A 22,083-nucleotide genomic window follows, 5' to 3' on the forward strand; every position below is an offset into this window, starting at 1 on the left:
TGTTGGAAACACCTGGTTTAGGAAGAAGAACAGTCAGAAGATTACAAGGTATGGCTGGGGAGACAGACGGACAAAGACCATGATTGATTATATAATCATAGAGAAAGAACACCGGAAGAACCTTGTAGATGTAACAGCCATGCCTGAAGAAGCCTTTGGTGCAGAGCATAGAGTTGTAATAGGAAAATTGAAAGTTGGAAAGATTGAAAAACCCCAATTAAGAAGAGAGAAAAGAATTAAAGTATGGAAGTTGAAGGAGAAAAGCATACAAGAAAAATTTCAAAGGGAAATAACACCCTTGGTACCCAGGACAGAGGTGGGGGATGTTGAAGAGGAATGGAAAAGATTTAAGGAAGCACTGGTTGGATGTGCAGAAAAGGTGTGTGGTAGAACATCAGGAAATGTGAAAGACAAAGAAACACACTGGTGGAATGATAGGGTAAAGATTAAAGTGAAGGAAAAAAAAATGGCATGGAAAGCATGGAAAACATCTAAGACTGAAGAAAGTAGAAGAAAATATGTGGAGGCAAAGAATTTGGCCAAGAAAGTAGTGGAGGAAGAAAAGAGGAAAAGCTGGGCCTTATTCACACAGAAATTGAGAGATGATACGCAGGGCAGCAAGAAATTACTGTATGGTATCTTAAGAAACAAAAAGAGAGATCAAGTGAACACCAGATTTGTGAAGGATGAAGGTGGCATAATTTTAACAAAGCCAGAAGAAATAAGAAAGAGATGGAGAGAGTATTTTCAGAAGTTGCTAAACATAAGAACTGATGACAGTCATTCAATGGACGACCAGAAAAGGCAATTAGTTGATGAAGAAATGGATGAAGAAATTACAATGAATGAAATTGAAATGGCAGTAAGAAAGATGAAGAATGGAAAAACTGCTGGAATAGATGAAATTTCAGTGGAGATGATAAAGACAGCTGGAGCTGTAGGCCTACAGTGGGCATATCGGGTTCTCAGGAATGTCTGGGAGAATAAGGAGGTCCCTGAGGATTGGCAAAAAGGAATAATCATCCCAATTTTCAAGAAAGGTGATAAGAAAGTTTTGAAGAACTACAGAGGAATTACTCTAATATCCCATGTTGCTAAGATAATGGAAAGGATACTGGAAAGTAGAATAAGGTTGAGGGTTGAGAATCAGATACAGGAAAATCAGTTTGGTTTCAGAAGTGGAAGGTCAACAATAGAGCCCATTTTCATTACGAGACAACTAATGGAAAAGCATTGGGAGTACGGGAATGATATGGTGATGACATTCATTGATATTGAAAAGGCATATGACAGTGTCCCTAGGACGAAAGTTTGGAACAGTCTGGTGCAAAAAGGAATTGGACAGGGATTAATAAAAATGATCATGGCATTGTATAAGGAATGTTGTAGTTGCATGCAAACACAAGTTGGCAGGACAAGTTGGTTCAAAATAACTAGTGGGCTGAGACAGGGAAGTGTTCTATCACCAATCCTGTTTACAATAGTAATGGATGACATCATGAGAACAGCAAAAGCAGCATATGGAGGAAGAGAAATGAACATGATGTTATTTGCAGATGATATTGTGATTTGGGGAGAAGACGACAGGAAGGTTCAAGAACAGTTGAATGTGGTGAATGGGAAGATTGAAGAATGTGAATTGAAAATAAGTGTAGAAAAGAGTAAAAGTCTTGTTATGACTAGCGGGGAGAAAGAAGGGAAAGGTCAGATTACACTTGCAGACAAGCCCCTGGAAGTAGTGGAAACGTTTAAATACCTGGGGAGTGAATTAATGGAGAATGCTCGACTGGATGCTGAGATTAGTAAGAGGATTCAAGCTGGAAGTTGTTTCTATCACAGTGTAAGAAACATGTTATGGGACAAAGATGTGCCAATGGAAGCAAAGGATACTATGTACAAGATGTATTACGTACCCATAACAACTTACGGAGCAGAAACTTGGACAATGACAAAGAAGGATGAGAGTCGAATACAGGCAGCCGAAATGAAATTCTTGAGGAGTATGATACAGAAGAGTAGAAGAGATAAAATAAGGAATGAGAAAATCCGGAAAGAAATTGGAGTGGAAAAAATGAATGATAGAATAGAGAAGAGCCGACTAAGATGGTTTGGGCACATAAAGCGAATGAGCGACGAAAGAATGCCAAAAAAAGGTGATGGAAATGCAAATCCAAGGAAGGAGAGGCCGTGGACGACCACGATTGAGATGGAAGGATACCATCCAACGCAGCAGAAAGGAACCTGGACTGGGACACAGTGTTGGAGGAAGAGTGGTGGAAAGACCGAAGAAAGTGGAGAGGAACCATATTTGCCCCTACCCGGCTACAGCTGGATAAAGGGAAATGATGATGATGATGATGATGATGATGATGATGATGATGATGATAAGTAACATTTCTCAACATTTGCCCTGTATTTTCATTTGCTCCATGTTGGACATTGTCTTATCAAACTATGGTAATATGGACATATGGTGTCACAGATATTTCAGTTAAACTGACATATTAATTTTGGACCTTCTTGAATAAGGACAATTTTAAGGAAGTGGTCAACTTCCATAGGTGGACACTACCAAACGGTGGACATTTTGTACAATGGACCTTGTGACATGGACCATAACTCAGTCCCTATGTCATTCAATGGTAATGTGAAAGCATGGTGCTGGAAATGTTCATCTGATCTAGGTCTAGAATTATGGCTATTTAACAGTTATATATATTCTTGCTTCCAAAGTACTTAAAGAAACTACTATGCACAGCATGTAATAGCTTCAAATAGTTTGAAAAATATGATCATTCAACTGATGTTAGTAATGTAGTATGGTCCATTTTGATATTTGAGTAAGCTGTTTGTAATTCCTGTAGGTGAAGTATGTGTCAATATAAAATTTTGTGTTTTGATAAATCATCTTCAGAGGCATTAAAACATTCCTTATTCCTGCACTTGGCAGGAATTGAACCATTTTGAGGCTAACCTAAAATCTGTGTAACGATGGAAATGTTCTAACAAAAGGTAATTTTACATCACACTGATACAGATATGTCTTATGGTGGTGATGGCCGCGTGGTATAGGGGTACGTGCCTGCCTCTTAACCGGAGGCCCCAGGTTTGATTCCCGGCCAGGTCAGAGATTATTACCTGAAACTGAGGGGTGGTTCGAGGTCCACTCAGTCTACATAATTACAATTGAGGAGCTATCTGACAGTGAGGTACCGGCCCTGTTCTAGAAAGCCAAGAATAATGTCCGAGAGGATTCATGATTTGCCATATTGACCACACGACACCTCGTAAGGCCTTCAGGCTGAGCAGCGGTTGCTTGAGAGGCCATGGCCCTTCGTGGCTGTTGCACCACGGGGTTTGATTATGTCACAATGGGATAGGACAGGGCTAAGATTGGGGAGAAAGTTCCCATGGCCTTGATTATGGTATGGCCCTAGCTTTTCCCTACCTAGAGTGAAAGTGGAAAAACCATCTTCAATGTGGCAATTGCCAAACTATTATTCATTTATCACTGAGATGCTTCTATGGACTGTTGCAGTAATTTTGAAATCATCATTCCGTGCCCGGTCAGCATTTACAAAATGTAGCAACTCCAATGGCCTTGTTGTTTGCCTTGATCAGGTCCTCTGTAGTGCAGGGTTGTTCTAGTAGAGGACAGATGAGCAGGTGGTTTGGATCTTGTGTTACACCACACTCGCAGAATGCATCTCCATCAGCTGGAAGTATGCCCCAGTTTTGCATGTTGGTCTTGCAAAAAGGGACGTCCACCCTAAGACAATTAAGTGATCTCCAAATAAGGTAGGGCAAATCATTTCCTGGAGCCAGCTCTTCCTTTGCAGGGGTGTCAGATGGCAGCATGCTCTTCCACCTGGTGATGTGGTTAGACTACGATGTTCTTACCAGTGGTTGAGTCCTGGTGATGAAGCTCTTTCTCGACTTCAGTCGACAGACTACAGCCTGGTGATCATGCAGTGGATGGCAAGAATCATTAGTCTGCTTGGTCCTCTCTGCATCAGCAGCAACAGCCCTTCTGATAGTGGGGGGAGCTATCCAACAATCAGGTAGAGTTTGTCAACTGCAGTTGGCTTCAAACATCCCGACATGATTCGTACTGTCTCGTTATTGCAATGTCAACCTGCTTGGTGTGAGTAGATGTATTCCACACAGGTGAAGCGTACTCTGCAGCGGACACACACAAAGCAAGAGCAGAGGTTCTCAGGATGCGAAGGCTTGCTCCCCAGGTGGTGGCTGTGAGCTTTCTCAAAATATTGTTTCGTGAACTAACTTTAAGCCTGGTGTTGTGGCAATGTTTCTTGAAGGACAGTGTTCGGTCAAGAGAAACACCTAGATACACAGGTGTTGGACAACGTTAGAGTCGTTTGCCTTGCCATGTAATGTCCAGTTCCCGCCGAACTTCTCTATTCCTTAAGTGAAATGCGCACACCTGAGTCTTGTTGGGATTTGGCTTTAGATGATTGCCTTCATAGTAAGAGCCAAGAGTATCTAGTGCAGAAGTCAACTTTCCCTCCACTTCTTCAAATGTTTCTAGGGCAGCCACTGCAGTATCGTCGGCATAGATGAAAAGCCTCCCAATTTCTACCCTCAAAATGTTTCTACACTAATATGATTGCGTTCATTTGCATTCCTTATAAAGTAGTTTTCCTCTCTGTATTTTATTCTTCTTTCTGGCCTTTCTCCCAATTTATTAGGATCAGCACTTGATATGGATTTGGCCCAGCTTTAAGGCTGGGTGCCCTTCCTGACACACCAATCATATGTGGAGGAATGTCCTGGTTGGTATTGTGGTGTATTGTATAAGATGAAGAGTATTAAGATAAAAACCCAGTCCTCAAGCCAGAAGAATTAACCATACTCATTTAAAATTATCTGCCAAGCCAGGAATCGAATGTGGGGCCCTCTGAATTAAAGGCCAGTATGCTGATAATTAAGCCAAGGAACCAGACACACTCTGTATTTTATTACTCAGATTAAATTGTCCGCTTCAGTTTTTGAAAGTTTCAGGGACTTTTGAATTGCTAAATCTTTATTATTTTTTAGTGTCTCCTATCTTTATTAAGCTACCAAATGTTTCAACATACTTACCCCATAAGTAAACCACCAGGAACCTCTGGTAATTTCCTAGCAGGACTCCTTCCTGGTCCTCCCCTTCCTTGCAGAAAGAAAAAGAATCATATTATAAATGGATGCTTACAAGCTAATATGCAATGTAGTATTTTCTTCATATCCTAAAGAAGATATGACATATACAGGGTGCTTGAAAAATGTATATGGAAAATCTATCAGCATATTACACCCAAAAATGTAAGAGGGAATCCATCACACAATTTTTCTGAAACAGTTTGATTAATTTCCAGTGGTAACTGCCCCTTTTCTATTATGTCTTGTGATGTAGTGCACTGAATTCACAACAAAATGTTAGTGCTAAATAGAATTAATATTGTTTGTCCAACCCTTGCCCCGTTTCTCTACGGGGTTGAGTATGAGGTGAGATTAATCTGTCGTGGTGGGTCTTTATGACAGAATGTTCTTCCTTACATCAACCTCAGAGGAGATAACCCGCGAGTGGTCGCTAGCCGAATTGTAACACGAGTGGTCGCACGTGAGACTCTCTCTCACATTAAACATCATTTACAATAAATATATCTTCTATAATTTTGCAGGGCATAAGAGTGAAACGAATTATGGAAATGAGATGTAAGGACTGTGTTATACAGTTTAGATAAAAAATGATTAACTGTATATTACAGAAACAAATTACTCCTTAATGGAAATTAGTCATTAGTTTAGTCACATGTAAGTATGTAATATTCACAAGAGTGCCGGGCTGAATGGCTCAGACACTTAAGGCGCTGGCTCTCTGAGCCCTAATTGGCAGGTTCGATCCTGGCTCAGTACGGTGGTATTCGAAGGTGTGCAGATACGTCAGCCGTAACTTCACTTTCATACAAAAGAACTCTTGTGGGACAAAAATTTTTGGCACCTCAGCACCTCTAAAAACCGTAAAAAGTAGTTAATGGGACGTAAAAACCAAGAACATGGTTATTAATATAGAACTTTCCGACAGTCACAATACAAAAGTAAGAATAAAGTACAATAGGTCTTCACTCTAACATTTGAGTTCGCTGGAATTTGTAACAGCGTTTATTTCAAAGCATTCTTCCTTGACTCAATAATTTTTGAACACTCGTTTATCAGTAGTTGCAAATGGAGAACATTACGCACAAGACTTAAGTCAAATACTAACGCTTACAACAGGAGAAAGTTTCCCTCTCAACTTCAACATAACTCCAACGCCACTGGTCGCGTGATGAGAGAAGCTCTTGACGCAAGTGTAATAACAGGTATAACTTGAAATCAATATTCCCTCACCAAGGGTAACTAATGCAGATATTGAGCTAGAATATCTATTATTATCATCATCATTATTATTATTATTATTATTATTATTATTATTATTATTATTTTGCAATTGTGGTTATTATTATTATTATTATTACTTGTATGTATAGCTGTGAACCGTTACATTATTTACGTAGTTGAATGATCGTATTGTGTATGAGGTTATGTCATGAAGGTATTTGTATTATTGTTATTATTAGTATGATATGATCACGTTGTTTGTGAGGTTATGTCATGAACTGTGCTGTTTATAAATATTCATATGAATTCAGTTAATGTAAATACCTGTAAATTAATATTATGTAATTTATTCATACCTGTATATATAAACTGTAACCCCTACTTGTGAAACACACTGTAACTTCCAGAATGGTATAGACACTAGAATGATTGAGAATATTCTGTACACTATTTCTATGTGTTGAACACTCTAGAATATTCAAGAAGGTAGTTTTTTGTAACGTATCTTTCTGGAAGACTGGCCAGCATATATATAAATAAAGAGACGATCTTGACGGTGAAGTGAGTTACAGTTAGTTATAGTTGAGTTGTGCTCTGGAAGCTATTGGAAGAGGGTTATTGTTTAATAGCACGTGGCTGACATGCCCAATTAGGCAGTCTCCATGTTCAGAAGTCAACTGTTTTATTTGTGTTCCAAGGTTGTAATCCCTATGTGCTGTGTTATTCAGTTGTTTTTAATAATGGCAGCTTTGTTGATATTCTACATTGAAGTGTGTTTGTTTTGTGATAACGGTGATTAAGGTTATGTGTGTATTAATTTGTAAATATACATGAAAATATAATTGTGTCAACTGACAGTATCTTGTGTGTGTCTCTGTGGATACGTTAACTGGCGACCGTGACAAGGACGTAAAAATTTACGAGTGAATACGAGTGTAGTAGTTCAAAATGCAAGTCATATTAGAGAATATGTCACTCAAACATTTCAAAGACGAACTTACCAAGAGGAATCTCCCGACGAACGGGAAGAAGAAATCACTACAGGCACGACTACGAAGAGATCTCGTGGAGAAGGGAGAAGATCCAGGAACGTTTTACATTGAAGTCAACGAAGATGCCGAATCAACATCAGAAGATGAGGTAAATATAACCGAAATGTGTTCTAATCTAATGACCACGATGCAGGCACTAAATAACAAAATGTCAAACGTAAATGACAAACTTTCAGGCAAAATCAAGTGCATACGCAGGTCGACAAAATTGAACAGGGCCTAGAATTGAAAATTTCAACCATAAATGACAAAATTACAACCAAAAATGACAAAATTTTGCTGCAAATTAGTGACGTCAACGATCGATTAACGCAGCAGATATTGGACATCAAGTCAAAACTGGAACAGGTTGACCAGATCGATACTAGAGTAAGCCAGGTTGAAGGGGATATCTTGGACTCCAAGGAGGGGGTGGAAATCCAGGTTTTTTTTTGCTTTACGTCGCACCGACACAGATAGGTCTTATGGCGACGATGGGACAGGGAAGGCCTATGAGTGGGAAGGAGGCGGCTGTGGCCTTAATTAAGGTACAGCCCCAGCATTTGCCTGGTGTTAAAATGGGAAACCACGGAAAACCATTTTCAGGGCTGCCGACAGTGGGGTTCGAACCTACTATCTCCCGAATACTGGACACTGGCCACACTTAAGCGACTGCAGCTATCGAGCTCGAAATCCAGGTTTCTGACATAAAACAGGATCAGGGGAGGATTTCTAACATCGAGGGAAACTTTGAAAGCCGTATATCTACTGTTGAGGGAAATCTTGAGAGCCATATTTCTGCTGTCGAAGGAGGATAGAAAACCAGATTTCGACCACCAAGGGAGATGTGCAGAACATAAGGGAAAGCATCCTTCATGCAGAGAAAATAGATTGACTCAAACAGGACTTACTGCCACACCTCTAACCTCCTCAAGCCTAACCGTCAATACACAACACCTAGACCCGAAGCTAATTATAGAGTGCCTTCTGGAACTCCACGGAGAACCCGACTAGCTTCGTCGAGGGATTGGTCAACCTATTAGGAAGAACTAGTTTACCAGAGGACATCTTCGTGCAACTCATCACACTGCAATTAAAGGGGCAAGCCATTACTTGGTGGAACAACTTGAAGGGATTAAATCTAAACTGGACAGGCTTCAAGAGGGAATTCCTCGCTAGGTTTAATTCCAAAGTGGTGAAGAGCTCCGTGAAAAGGAAGCTACTAACTGAGGCACAACCCACTGGCATGAGAGCAAGCACCTTCATCCTACAGAAGTACCAACTCTTCAAGCGTCTACATCCGGAAGGAAGCCAAAAAGAGATCTTACCAGATATCACAGAGCTACTCCACGATAAGATTCGGCCCCTAGTGAAAGTATCACAACCCAGATCCTTTGATGATCTATGCAGAATCATCACCCAGCTGGAGGAAGAACACGAGAGCAAAGCTACGGAAGGGCCCAGCGCAGTTAGGAAGTGTTACGAGTGTGGAAGAGCGGGACACCTGAAGAACAAGTGCCCAGCCTTGACGTCGGAGAAACTATGTCCGGCCCATTCTGGGATAAGAGGGGATGGGACCAGGAACAGGAAGGTGCCTCTAGACCTGACAGATGAGTAACCCTGGTCAAGTAGGAGAGGGATTGGTCAGATAGTGAGTAGAATAGGCCAACCCCGCCCAGTTATCATCTTAAGGATTGGCAACGAGAATTTTCAGCCATACTCGACAGCCAAGCAAGCCATTCATTTGTCAATGGGACTGTTGCCAGATTACTAGCGCCTATGAAATCTCACCATCTCTGAAGGGTAGTGGGAGCAGCAGACGGGGTAATATATTCCATCCAAGGACAGACTAACCTAACCGCTAAATGCATGAACATACCTATCATAATTGATGTTGTAGTGATTCAGAACCTGATACCGGATACCATATTAGGCCATGACTTTCTGGTGGAATACAAGGTGATCCTAGACTATGCATCTCATGAAGTCTTTTTTGGGAAAGGATAAACGACTGAGGGTCGCCTGGCATGATGGAAATCTCCAGACTCGCAAGGATACGGAAGTTGACATACACCTGGGAGATATCCAGTAAACACATCTTTGACCAAGTGAAGAAGAAGAAGAAGAGCCGAGACACACCTTAAAGGATTTTCCGGATGTCATCACCAATAAAATAAGATGGACTACCATGGCAATACACACTACTGAATGCAATGCTTCCTCACCCATCAAGCAACCTCCATATCCAATCAAACCGGATAAGCACAACTTCGTCATCCAGAAGATTCAAGAGATGGAAGGGACTGGAAGACCTTCTATCTTGTTGAGGCTGACAATACGAATTAATTATGAAATACATTTATAGTGGTTTGTATTTGTTATCACGATGGCATTCACTAATCATGGCACAGACTTTGATTATATTTACAGATGGTTGTTTAACAGCGGCAATATTGAAGTTGATTTGTTGTCTTATTCTGAAAGTGAAATTAGTGTTCCTGAATCTGAGAATATTTTTTCATGTGAGGAAGAGGAAATTGAGGTGGAAGACAGTGGTGAAAATGGTGATGTAGACCGTTAAGAATGAAGAAGGTGACTACGATTTTTCACAGTATTCTCACAACAGTGCTATGGAATACAAGCCTCCTAATACAGGAAAGAAGCTGGTAGCTTTAGTGAAAAGTTTTCAACTATATAATATGCAGAAAAAGGCAGAACAAAAGGCCAGAAGTGCGTCACAAGCCTTTCAGAGATCTAGTTATCATGGGGCTTAAGGGGGACATTATGAAACAAAATGCCCCAAAATTCCGTTGATGGAGCAGTTGTGACGAAGAATTATATCTGAATGGGATGCTACATATCGTAGATAATTGTGAGGCCAAACAAGTAAGGACTGTGCCATGTGTTCTGACAGGAAAATGACAGGAGGCAATAATGTGACATCATTTTATTGTGAGACCTGTTCAGGAAACCCAGATCTGCACTAAAAGAAAGGCCTCCTGTAAGTACCACACTTTCACAAAACCTTGCTGATAATTTGGTTAACATGATGAATAGAAAATAAATGTGCAATTCATATTTCTAATGTAAAAATTCAGCATTTTACTTATATGACCATTTCCTTCCCGTACTTGCCTAATGTTAAATTGGACCTGTGCAAAATGCAGGTGGGAAATTAATTGGACCTGAAAGAGTTAAGGTAGTCAGGAATAATGCTCCTTCATTCCCAAGAAACTCCCACATCTCAGCTGGTATATCATCAGATAGAAGATGATGAAATGCACAACACAGTAACTGACGGAAGGATATGTATAGGTACTTTAAGACAGAAACAGGTTCCAAGAAGGACATTTCAGTGATCATTAATGAACAAGGTGAGTGTATATGTGAGGACTTAAAAAATACAGACGTATTCAGTCAGCAGTATGCAAAGGTAGTTAGGTTAAGAATAATGTTCAGGTAGAGGAGGCAACTACAGTAATTTCTGTTTTCTAGAAATTTAGCAGTCTTTTCAACCACTCTTTTGTCTGATTCAGTAACCTTAGTTTTTGTCAGTAGTCTTCAATGATCTACTCTTTCAAAAGCCTTGGATAGGTCAGTAGTGATATAGTCGTTTTGAGTTCCTGAATCTAAACTGTCATCTTCTATACCTTGCTGGAATCCTGTAAGTTGAGGCTCACTGGAATATCCTTTCCTAAACCTGAGCTGCCTTCTATCATACTAGTTAGTAATTTTGCGAATGTGGCAAATTACTGAAAATTACTTATGATAATAAAGCCTTTAGAAAAAAAATTTAAAAAATTCAATTAAATGGAGAGTTATCTGGCCCTGCGGTGTAGGGGGCAACGCGACTACCTTTCACCTGGTGGCCCCGGGTTTGATTCCCGGCCGGGTCAGGGGTTTTTAATTGTAATGTTTAATATCCCTGGCCTGGGGACTGGGTGTTTGTGACATTCCTAATCTTCCTTTCGTCACACACAACATTCCACCCCGAACAAATAGCATTTTAAAAAATAAATGGAGTTTTCCAACAGTAGTGTACAAGGGAAAATGTGATAAACATAAAGCAGGTAATTACAGGCCAGTCAGTTGGCATGAGTTGTTTCTAAGCTCTGAGAAAGCATTCTTTCTGATTATATTAGACACATTTGCAAAATTACTAACTAGTATGATAGAAGACAGCTCAGGTTTAGGAAAGGATATTCCAGTGAGCCTCAACTTACAGGATTCCAGCAAGGTATAGAAGATGACAGTTTAGATTCAGGAACTCAAAACGACTATATCACTACTGACCTATCCAAGGCTTTTGAAAGAGTAGTTCATTGGAGACTACTGACAAAAACTAAGGTTACTGGATCAGACAAAAGAGTGGTTGAAAAGACTGCTAAATTTCTAGAAAACAGAAATCACAAAATTAGAGTAGGTGAATCCTGTAATGATTAAGAAGAGGGCCCCACAAGGCAGGTGTTTTCTTAAATATATAACTGATATGAGGAAAGAACTGGAATCACAGATAATGTTATAATGTAGACATGATATAGGATTTTAAGCTTATGCTGTGTCAAGAAATAAGGTGAAATTCTTTATGTTTTGCAGAGAACTTTGCTCTGCGTCTTCAGAAGAAAATTCTGACTGTTCACGAGGAAGACTTGTCCAAGAATGAGGTTTGAATATAGATATTAATAATAGAAGTGGAAGTGGTAAGTTCATTCATCACCAGATGGCTCACCGTACATGGTACAGCGCTAGCATTCGAAGGGCAAGCTAACGGAACCATCAGAATCAGTCTGAGAGGGAGTTGCATAACCTAACAGGTGTACACACATATGAAAGTATGACACTGACACAAGCTTGGAATGAAACATCTGGTGGTGAAGAACGTACGAATTTGTAAAACACCGAAACAAAATAACAATAGTGGAGGGACAGGGAAGGGAACTACCTACGTAAATCCTTAATGGCTGGTAACCATGTACTACTTAATTGATAGCCAGTGTCCCTGCTGAAAATTGTTAGGATTTCTATGTATTTCCACAGCTTCCCGTATAATCCTGGACCTGAAGTGTCTAGTGTGGGTATGAGTATCTTGGAACATGATATCATTACGTGACAATAGGGCACGTGATCAGCTATTGCTGATTTGTCTGGTTGGTTGAGACGAATATTTCATTCATGTTTCTTGATACGAGTACCGAAGGACCGGCATGTTTGGCCAACATATACCATGCCGCAAGTACAGGGAATTTCACATAACCCAGGATGTAAAAGTGGGGACCATTTGTCCTTGGTTTTACTCAGACTGTGAGCAATTTTAATGGCAGTGCCAAACATGGTTTTTATATTGTGTTTGCGGAGGACCTTGGCAATTCAATCTGTGGTGTTGTGAATGTAAGGCAGGTAGGCAGTTCCCTTTACTTCTTCCTTCTGTGAGCTTTGCTTGGTCGTTTCTCTGGGATGCAGGGCTCTACGAATCCACATAGTTTCCTGCTTTGGAAATGCATTCATCCCAGCTTATGGGCAGCATTTTGATGCCCTCATCATAAAAAGAACAGGGTCGTGTCACCAGCTAGTTAGGCACCAAGTCTTCCACACTCTCATCATCTTCAAATCGTTGCCCTCCTTCAGCTTCTTTGAGCAGTCTGAATAAATGGAAATCGCAGGGTGATAAGTCCGGGTTGTAAGGAGGATGATCAAGTGTAGTCCAATGCATTTCCTGTAGCTTGGAGACAGTTAGAGCTGCAGTATGGGGCCGCGCATTGTCGTGGAGGAGGATGACCTGTCGAATCGGTTGGTCTCGTCTTTTGCGGCGATATGTAACCCTCGCCTTGTGCAACAGCTCACAGTAGTAAGCAGCATTGATTGTGCATCACTCATGCAAAAAAATCAATCAGCAAAATGCCTTGCTGATTGAAAAAGACTGTTGCAAGAACCTTGCCAGCTGACAGTGCTGATGCTGCCTCCCCTTTCCTCTGCCACTCCTTATTGGGTTGTTTGGATTTGGGAGTGTAGTGGTGTACCCATGTTTCGTCGCAGGTGACGACCCGACTCAAAAATGCATCATCATCATCTTCCGCAAGCCTTGCTGAAAGCCTCTGACAGACCTCCAAACATCTCAACTTCAGATTTTCGGTCAGAAAGGGAGGGACCCATCTGGAACACACTTTACAGAATTGTAGGTCGTTTATGATGATTGCTTGATAGTTCCCATAACTGATTCCAACTTGTTCTGCAATTTCTGATACTCTCGCCTATCAATCACCATCAATAACGCCTTTAACCGCACAAATGCTTTTGTCTGTAATGCTGGTCCGAGGACGGAGATTGTGTTGCTGATTTTCCACATGTTCTCCTCCTTCCACGAACTTTTTATGCCAGGCAAACACACGCGTCCTTGACAATGTGTGATCACCGAACTGTGCAGCCAATCTCTAGCAAATTTCTGCCCCTGTAACTCCTTCAACGGGCAAGAAATTTTATAATTATGAACAGCGCAGTGGAGGGGTGCACCCGTTGCTCCAACATCGAGGGCGTTACTGATGAAACGGTGGGAAATATCTAACAGCATGCTCTCCCCACTCCTAACGGTCCTGCTTAAGCATAGCAGACGCGTGGGGCCAGTCCTACCAACTGTTGATGTTCAGGAACAAAAATCTCGTTTATATTTGATCAACCTTCATATTAACGTCTAAATTCAAACCTTATTCCTCCCTTTCTTAAAGAACCTCGTATTTCTATTCTCATCATCGGGCTCCATTGGTTCCATCTTGGATTGAGAATTTCACCTCTCATCATATGCAGAACTCTTTGTATGATAAGAAGTTGCTTACATTCAGCCTGCATATATTCTCTGAATCATAAATACTGGACTTAAAGCAAGATAGACACCCTCTGTGCCAATGTTGTACATAACATATATTCAATATTTGACAGAAGATGTAATGGAATGATAGAATTCACTAGAAGCATCTGGCCTCCATATTCAGACCAGCATTTTATACCTTACCACTAGGCAATTTTAATGTATAAAGTGCAATATTTCAACCATTATTGTAAATAATCGATGTGGTACTATATTTATACTCACACTGCAATATGTAAACTTGCACATTTCACTATCTATTGATCAGTACCACGAAATAATTTTATCTCACATAACATTCCATATACATGTTATCACATCACACATTTTGCTCATTTGATTAATTTTATAAATATACAACAAAATATTGTTCCTGGATTTTTTTTTCTCTATGTCGCACTGACACAGATATGTCTTATGGCGATGATGGGATAGGAAATGCCAAGGAATTGGAAGGAAGCGGCCGTGGCCTTAATTAAGGTACAGCCCCAGCATTTTCCTGGTGTGAAAATGGGAAACCACAGAAAACCATCTTCAGGGCTGCCGACAGTGGGGCTCGAATGTTCCTGGATAACAAATAAAAAGTGTACCTCATTTAGGCTGATGTTGACCCACACAGGGTCAAAACTAGTTCCCTAATATATTGTAATGTATACATAGGCATAACAATTATTGTATAGTATTGAGTAGGTGGATTAAAACTTTGTCAATTAAATTATATGTACTCTTAATTCAATACGGAACCAATAATGAAATTCATAACCTTGGATAAGTGGCACTGTCCAATGCTGCCATTCAAAAATCTGACCACCTCTGCCAGGGTTGCATGGCTTAGCAGTGTTGATATTGCTACACTGCTGAAAGCATGTAAGCTACTATGACTAGCACAGTGAACGAATTAATGTTATCAAGATAGATACCAGGCCAATGCCCACCACAACAGTGCAGGTCAATATGCCTACTAGTTCAGCAGATGAAGAAGAAATCGAAAGCATACCGGGTGGTCGGAAACAACATGAACTGCGTATATGAGCATTAGAGTGTTGGTCATACTGGTATGAGTATGGTATGTCGCTTTTCTCCATATGTTTCCTAGAGGTATATTATGCACTCAGCATGTAAACCTAACAATAAACAAACAACAATACTTACGTGGTGTTTCTACGTAACGGTCTGGTTCCGGTGATCTTCGTATAGGTGATCTTTGTATAGGTGATCTTTGTATAGGTGATCTTTGTATAGGTGATCTTCGTACAGGCGATGTCATCACCACCTGCACTGGTTGTCCTCCAGGGGGTGACAGTCCTCCAAAGCCAGTCTTCTTTGGCTTGAACATAGCCAGGAGTTCTTCTTCAGTCAACTCTGGCTCATCCACAGGTGGAGGTGGTGGAGCTGCAGCTGCAGGTTTCTTTCTACCTGGTTTGCGTTTAGGTGTTACCTTAGCTACAGGTGATACCCTAGCTACAGGTGATACCCTAGCTACAGGTGATACAGCTGCTGCAGGTGGTGCCATAGGTGGTTGCGCTCCAGGGGGCGACATTCCTCCAAAGCCAGTCTTCTTTGGCTTGAACATAGCCAGTAGTTCTTCTTCAGTCAACTCTGGCTCATCCACAGGTGGAGGTGGTGGAGCTGCAGCTGCAGGTTTCTTTTTACCTTGTTTGCGTTTAGGTGATACCTTAGCTACAGGTGATACCCTAGCTACAGGTGATACCCTAGCTACAGGTGAAACAGCTGCAGCAGGTGCTTCCATAGGTGGTTGTCCTCCAGGGGGCGACATTCCTCCAAAGCCAGTCTTCTTTGGCTTGAACATAGCCAGGAGTTCTTCTTCGGTCATCTCTGGTTCATCCGCAGCTGGAGGTGGTGGAGCTGCAGCTGCAGGTTTCCTTCTAGGTTTCTTAACTGCAGGCTTTGGACGAGGTGCAGATGGTCCTTCGACCCCTTCACCTGCAGGTGGCTGTTCTTTAGCTGCTTCTCGTGCCTTCCTGGCTTCTAGCAGCCGTTTAGGTGGTGCTCTTGCAACTTTAGGTGGTGACAATGCTTGGAGAAGTTCTCCAGCATCATCAGGAGGCAGTTCAGCAACAAGCTGAACTTGAGGAGGCAGTTCTCCAACAAGCTGAACTTCAGGAGATATTCTTCCTCCAACAACTGGAACATCAGCTGGTAGCTCTGCAACAAGCTGAACCGTAGGAGGAAGCTCAGCAACAAGTCTAATTTCAGGTGCTGCTTCTTCTCTTGGTGGAGAAAACCTGCAGAAAGATTTTCAGTTAATTGTATCTGCATATCTATATACAGTAGAACCTCATGATAGTGATAGTGCATAAAATTACAAAAACACTTGTAATAACAAGTACTTGTAATATCCAAAAATGCTGGTACTTCGGTTTTTATAATTGTTTTATAAATTATGAGATACACTATCAAGCTGAAAAACACACCCAAAATTCAGTGCTTTCATAACTGTACTGCACATAAAACTCATTACAGAATAGTGACATGGTAGGTAGTTCATAAATATTATAAACAACATAGCACAGCTCACAGAAATCCTCATAGTACTAGAGATACAGTAAATTATTTCCGTAGGCTTTCTGATTGCAGTTTTAACAAATAAACTGAATGCATTTGCAAATTTAGCATAACATTCCATGACGATTCTCATTACCTAACAGATATTATTACTGCACCCAAACAATTCAGGACAAGCACTAAATCAATAGACTGACAGCAGAATATCTCACTCCTCACAAAGAAGCTTATAAAATCTTTTGCAAATCACTGAAATGTTCAGAACCATAGTGGTCTTAGTGCCACATTTTTAAAATGGAGAAAATTATGGTTTACGTTTAAGAACATCTATAATTTACAGAGATATTCTTCCTCAAATAACTTAATTACAAATAATACAACACATGAAAACAGCAGTTAACAGGTCTGTTATTCACTGCTAAAGAAAATATACAAGCCATCGAGTGTCTCAGTATTTTTTTTAAAGTGATGTACTATCATTTTCCAATTAAGTAGATCTGACCCAGTCTGGCTCTAAGTACAAATTTTAACAACATGCTAGTGTGCCAACTCTACAGGATGCTGTAATGTACTTCACTTGGTCTTGGCTTCAATACAATATTACCCTTGAGGGTGGTGGTGGTTGTAGAATACACTCATGATGTCCACTTTCTATCATAAGAGGCCACTAAAAGGGGACCCCAACTTGGGAATGTGGGTTGGTGGGATCCTAACTGTATCTGGTATTTCTTATTTGTGCCAGTCTCCTTACTTTATCTTTACTATCCACTCTCCCTTGGTCAACTACTGTTCTCTTCTGACTCTGACCGTACTGGGTTGAATTAGCTTGAATTAGCATTGTTTTTTCCACATTTTGTCCCTTCTGCAAGTAGTTGTAAATTCAAATATATAAAATTATCTCTCTTCAAGCTTTAATCACTTCTCCTCCTATCATAACTAAAGATGTTTTTTTTTTTTTACAAGTTGCTTTACGTCGCACTGATATTGATAGGTCTTATGGTGATGATGGGATAAGAAAGAGCTAGGAGTGGGAAGGAAGAGGCCATGGCCTCAATTAACAGCGGGTTTCAAACCCACTATCTCCTGAATTCCACTAACCGCACTGGCAACTCGCTTGATAATACTTTATATGGTTCCTCTCTTACTATAACTTTAAGTCACACCACAGTTTAAAATCACCCCTTCATAGTAACTGCCACCAGGCTGTGAAATATCCTCAGAGCCAAAATTAGAGATTTATGGTTTTGGTAGGAAATTTAAGACGGATTGTCAAAATCATTTTTCCGAGTGTATGAAAAAAGGAAGATATTTTCTCAAAATCAGAAAATATGGTAATATATTAGCAAAATATTGTGTTAAACTTCAGTCCGCTGTTGTTTGTTGTTGTTGCCATCGAAAATACTATTTACAAAATATATCCAACATACGATTCAAAACGAGGACAAATTATGCTGGCTACCCTGTACAAATGCTTAATTTTTTGGATTACCGTACTGTTTGTATTTTTTAGATGCCTTGTATTTGCAAGGAAAGTGCCCGATGCCATTAAAACATCACGGCTTATCAAACTTCCCTATGACGACGGGAGGAAGTCTCTATGGTCTCTACTGTAGCTTCTGTGTGCATTGCAACAGAGTACAATGACCCCCAGCCTTGTATGATTTCCCGGCTGGCACTTCTCTCCTTTAAAACCATAAGCCCATCTGGGCTCGGCAAAAGAAAAGGCAGTTTCATCGGCATTGACAATATTGTTCAGTTCATGCGATTTGATTATATGAGCCACGCTTTACCGCCAACTGTCAGCATCGCCAGTGTTCACGCATTCTGCTTCTCTGCACAGTGCCTGCTACATGATATTGTAGCATTCATTAAAATGCTGAATACAAAAGAATTATTATTTCATTCAAGCTTAGCAAATATGAAGCACGCTGTAGAGACACCAAAGTGAGTGAAAGTACGGAAAGCTACCCCTGCACGTTCCGGAAGAAGCGTTCTATCATGATGCGGATAAATTTTGCATTTAAATTGATCTTAAAATACTATTCAATGGCTTTGACAGCCTTTTCATAGAAAGCATAATTAATAAACATAAACATCGCTCTAAAACAACACTTAAAAAAAGAAGTACCAAAATATGCATCTTTCTCTACCTTCACTTACAACAATGAAATTCACAAAATTATGAATATTTAAGAAGCAAGTTGTTAAATTAGCCTTTAAAACCAGTAATAATAACAAGCACATCTTATACGTCACATATCAACAAGGTCAGTAGTTTTTCAAAATTGGGCGTTTACAGGCTCAAATGTAACACCCGTAAGAATATTTCGTACGTAGGGCGAAACTTTAATATACGATATCAAGAGCATACAATTGCAACAAGATACAACAAATTTTCAGCTATCGACCATCATATGGTTGATTATAATCATAATTTCACAAACATTGAACAAGACATGGACATTCTTGCAATAGTAAACAAGGGTCCTTTACTAAATATAGTGGAAAATTACTACATACACCTAGATCAGTATTTTAACGCCAATTACAACCTTTATGAAATCACGGAGAAACCCAACATTTTATTTGATCTGTTCATTTCTTTTCTCAGAAATAATAATTTAGCTGACCAAAACTCGTTCTTAAGTTTAATTAAAGGTACCGCACCAAAACAATTACTACCACTCCCACACCCTTCAGCCCTAACTTAAGTTAGTCGCCATTCCTTCCCTTCCTCTCCTCTCCCCTTCATCCCACATGGCCCGCAGCTCCTCCCATGACACCCCCTCCGCTTCCCCTGCTTCCTTCCTTGTCATTTCCAACTCACACTCACACTATTTGCACATTACCGGCCAAATCCATCACATCGCAGCGCAAGGCGAGTGCTCTGCCTCACTATTATTCTCACTCTATTTCTTTTTCCTCAAGAATTTTGCGTTAACACAGTTCTTTCATCATCAGGTTCCATTCGATTCCATCTTGGACTGGGAATTCCACCTCTCATCATAAGTACCATTATTCAAGAAGTAGTTTATATACTGTCTACATGCATTTTACCTGAATTCTTAAACTGAGTAATATTAGATTCTAAGCAAGTTATACATACCATCTGTGCCAGTGATGTACAAAATTAAAACTCTCAATCATAGAAAGGAATGTACAATTAACTCACTAGAAACAGTCTGGACATCATAATCAGAATGCTATGAACATTTCTTATGCTTTTATATTTGTGCAATACTCAATGTCTATGTAATATCCCAATATCATCGTAAAATTGATGTAATGTACATTTGAATTTACAGATTCATAGACAGTATTGTGTACTTAAAACTCAGACATTTTCACTGACTGTTTTAATCTAATCATCAGCATCACAATCTATTTTAATCTCATTCATGTATTCAACCACATTTTATAATGAATGTTATCACAATGTAGATATAGTTTACTACAGTTTTTATTACTTCATAAGAGGGTAATGTACCAGGAGATCCGATAGAAAAGTGTAATTATTTTAGGCTGATGATGACCTAAATTGATGTCGAAACTAGTACCTAGCAACGCATTATGATATAAGCATAGGCATTGCAAATAATGTATAATATTGAATAGGTGTGATGTAGCCGTTGGTGAGCAGAAATCAGTGAAGCAACAGAAGTACTTATTATGTATGTAATGTTATGTAAATTGTATCTTGTCATCATTTTAGGTAAACAAAAACATTTGCTTCACCAACGGCCAACGGACGTTCCTGAAGTGAACGAAGTGTTCTAGTGTCAAGTGTCAGATAGGATGTGTGGTCACAACCCCCTCAGTGAAAATTAAAAAGGAATTGTTTCGAGCATTGCTCGAGTTTAAAAGGGGGGAGGATGTGGCCGTTGGTGAGCAGCGAGACAGTATTAAGTAGTGTGAGCCTCCCTTTATAACCTTTTCCGACTGGTCTTAGTACCATTGGAAAACTGTGTCAAACGGCTTTACGCCAATATACCTTTTTTTAAGTTACTTCATGACGTGTTCGCTACTCTATTCTGTTAGTGAAAGTCTCTGCCTAACGGTGCATGCGCGTGTAGTGACCAAGCCAAGCTGGTGCTGGCCGCGCCAGGAACTGGAGCAGTAGTTCGCTAGTGGGAGCCATGATGGATAGAAGTGTGAGAGTGCACTTCGCTATGGAGCAGAGGGTTATTCTAAAACCCCCGTGGATTCTTGACTAACAGGGATGTTTCCCTAATGAACTTATAGTTGGCCTTCCGAAGTACCTGTGAAATATTTTCTTAGTGGTATGTTTCTCCTGGATTCTTGGTAACAAGGTCTTGTTTGCTGGCTTCGTGGTAGCTTCCTTCATCAACAATGGCCAGGTTTGGATTTCTCAAAATTTCTTCACACCAAAAGGTATGTATGAGTGTCTGAAACATCTTACTCGGCGTGAAGAAGAAGATTTTTGTGTTTTCGACAATTTCAGAAAATATAATAATAACAATAACAATTTGAACTTCGTCCTCAAACTGGTACTTATTGTTGTGTGTGGTTATGAAAGTCTGGAAAACAGTTTTGGCAACTAATCACACTAACACGGAAGGTCCACAGCAAGCTGAATTTGAATATTTAATTTAAAAATAAAATAAAAGTTTTTTTGCACCTTAACTTGTAACTTTCGGTGTGAACCAAGGTGCAGTCTCCAAGATAACGGGTTTAGCTTTCCTTGGGGTTTCTGTTTGCATTTCTGTGATTCTTTCCCCTTTGTTTGGTATGCTTTCTTTCTTCCTGGGGTTTTCTGTGAATTATTTTCTCAAGTCTGTTTTCCTCCTTGTTTGATGGAGGTGTTGCTTTTGTTTGGCTGTTACCTAGGCAACGTTTTTTGGGTGGGTAATTGTTGTTGGGATTTTGATGTTGTAGTCTGGCGCACGGTTCCTGTGTGGATCTTGAATAATATATTTTCGTGTTGTGTGTATCGTTTGCTGTTTTTAAAAGTTCTTAATTAATTTTAACCATCCTTTAAAGTTGTTTTACCTTTTCTTGGTCCGGGTGGTTGTGTAATTCCTATGTAAAACTTCTATATATCTTGGAAACTGTCCTCGGTGGACATTGAACGAATTAATTATGATAATCATGAGAAGCGGCCTGGTTGATCAATAATTTAACTGAATACCTTGTTTATTGAGTATAGTATTTTAAATTAATTAATTTTCTGTGATCGATCACATATTATTTTAACCTTATTAATGCTGGTATCAATGTAAGGAGGTCGACTTGTTTGTTGTTATTTTCATTCACATTTTATTTTAA

General features: G+C 40.0%; 1 protein-coding gene across 1 annotated transcript in view; it reads right to left on the reverse strand.

Annotated features, from left to right (window-relative positions):
- Positions 1-16,726, reverse strand: part of LOC136875915 (fibrous sheath CABYR-binding protein) — a 381,453-nt gene extending 364,727 nt beyond the window's left edge. Inside the window, exons 1-3 of the mRNA XM_068228254.1 lie at positions 16,707-16,726; positions 15,424-16,517; positions 5,104-5,170 (exon numbers count right to left, since the gene is read on the reverse strand). Coding sequence (XP_068084355.1) covers positions 5,104-5,170; positions 15,424-16,517; positions 16,707-16,726 — 1,181 coding nt within the window. The remainder of the gene's footprint in view (positions 1-5,103; positions 5,171-15,423; positions 16,518-16,706) is intronic.
- Between the last annotated feature and the right edge of the window lie 5,357 nt (positions 16,727-22,083).

This window comes from Anabrus simplex, chromosome 6 (assembly GCF_040414725.1).
Source record: "Anabrus simplex isolate iqAnaSimp1 chromosome 6, ASM4041472v1, whole genome shotgun sequence".
Classification (NCBI taxonomy): domain Eukaryota; kingdom Metazoa; phylum Arthropoda; class Insecta; order Orthoptera; family Tettigoniidae; genus Anabrus; species Anabrus simplex.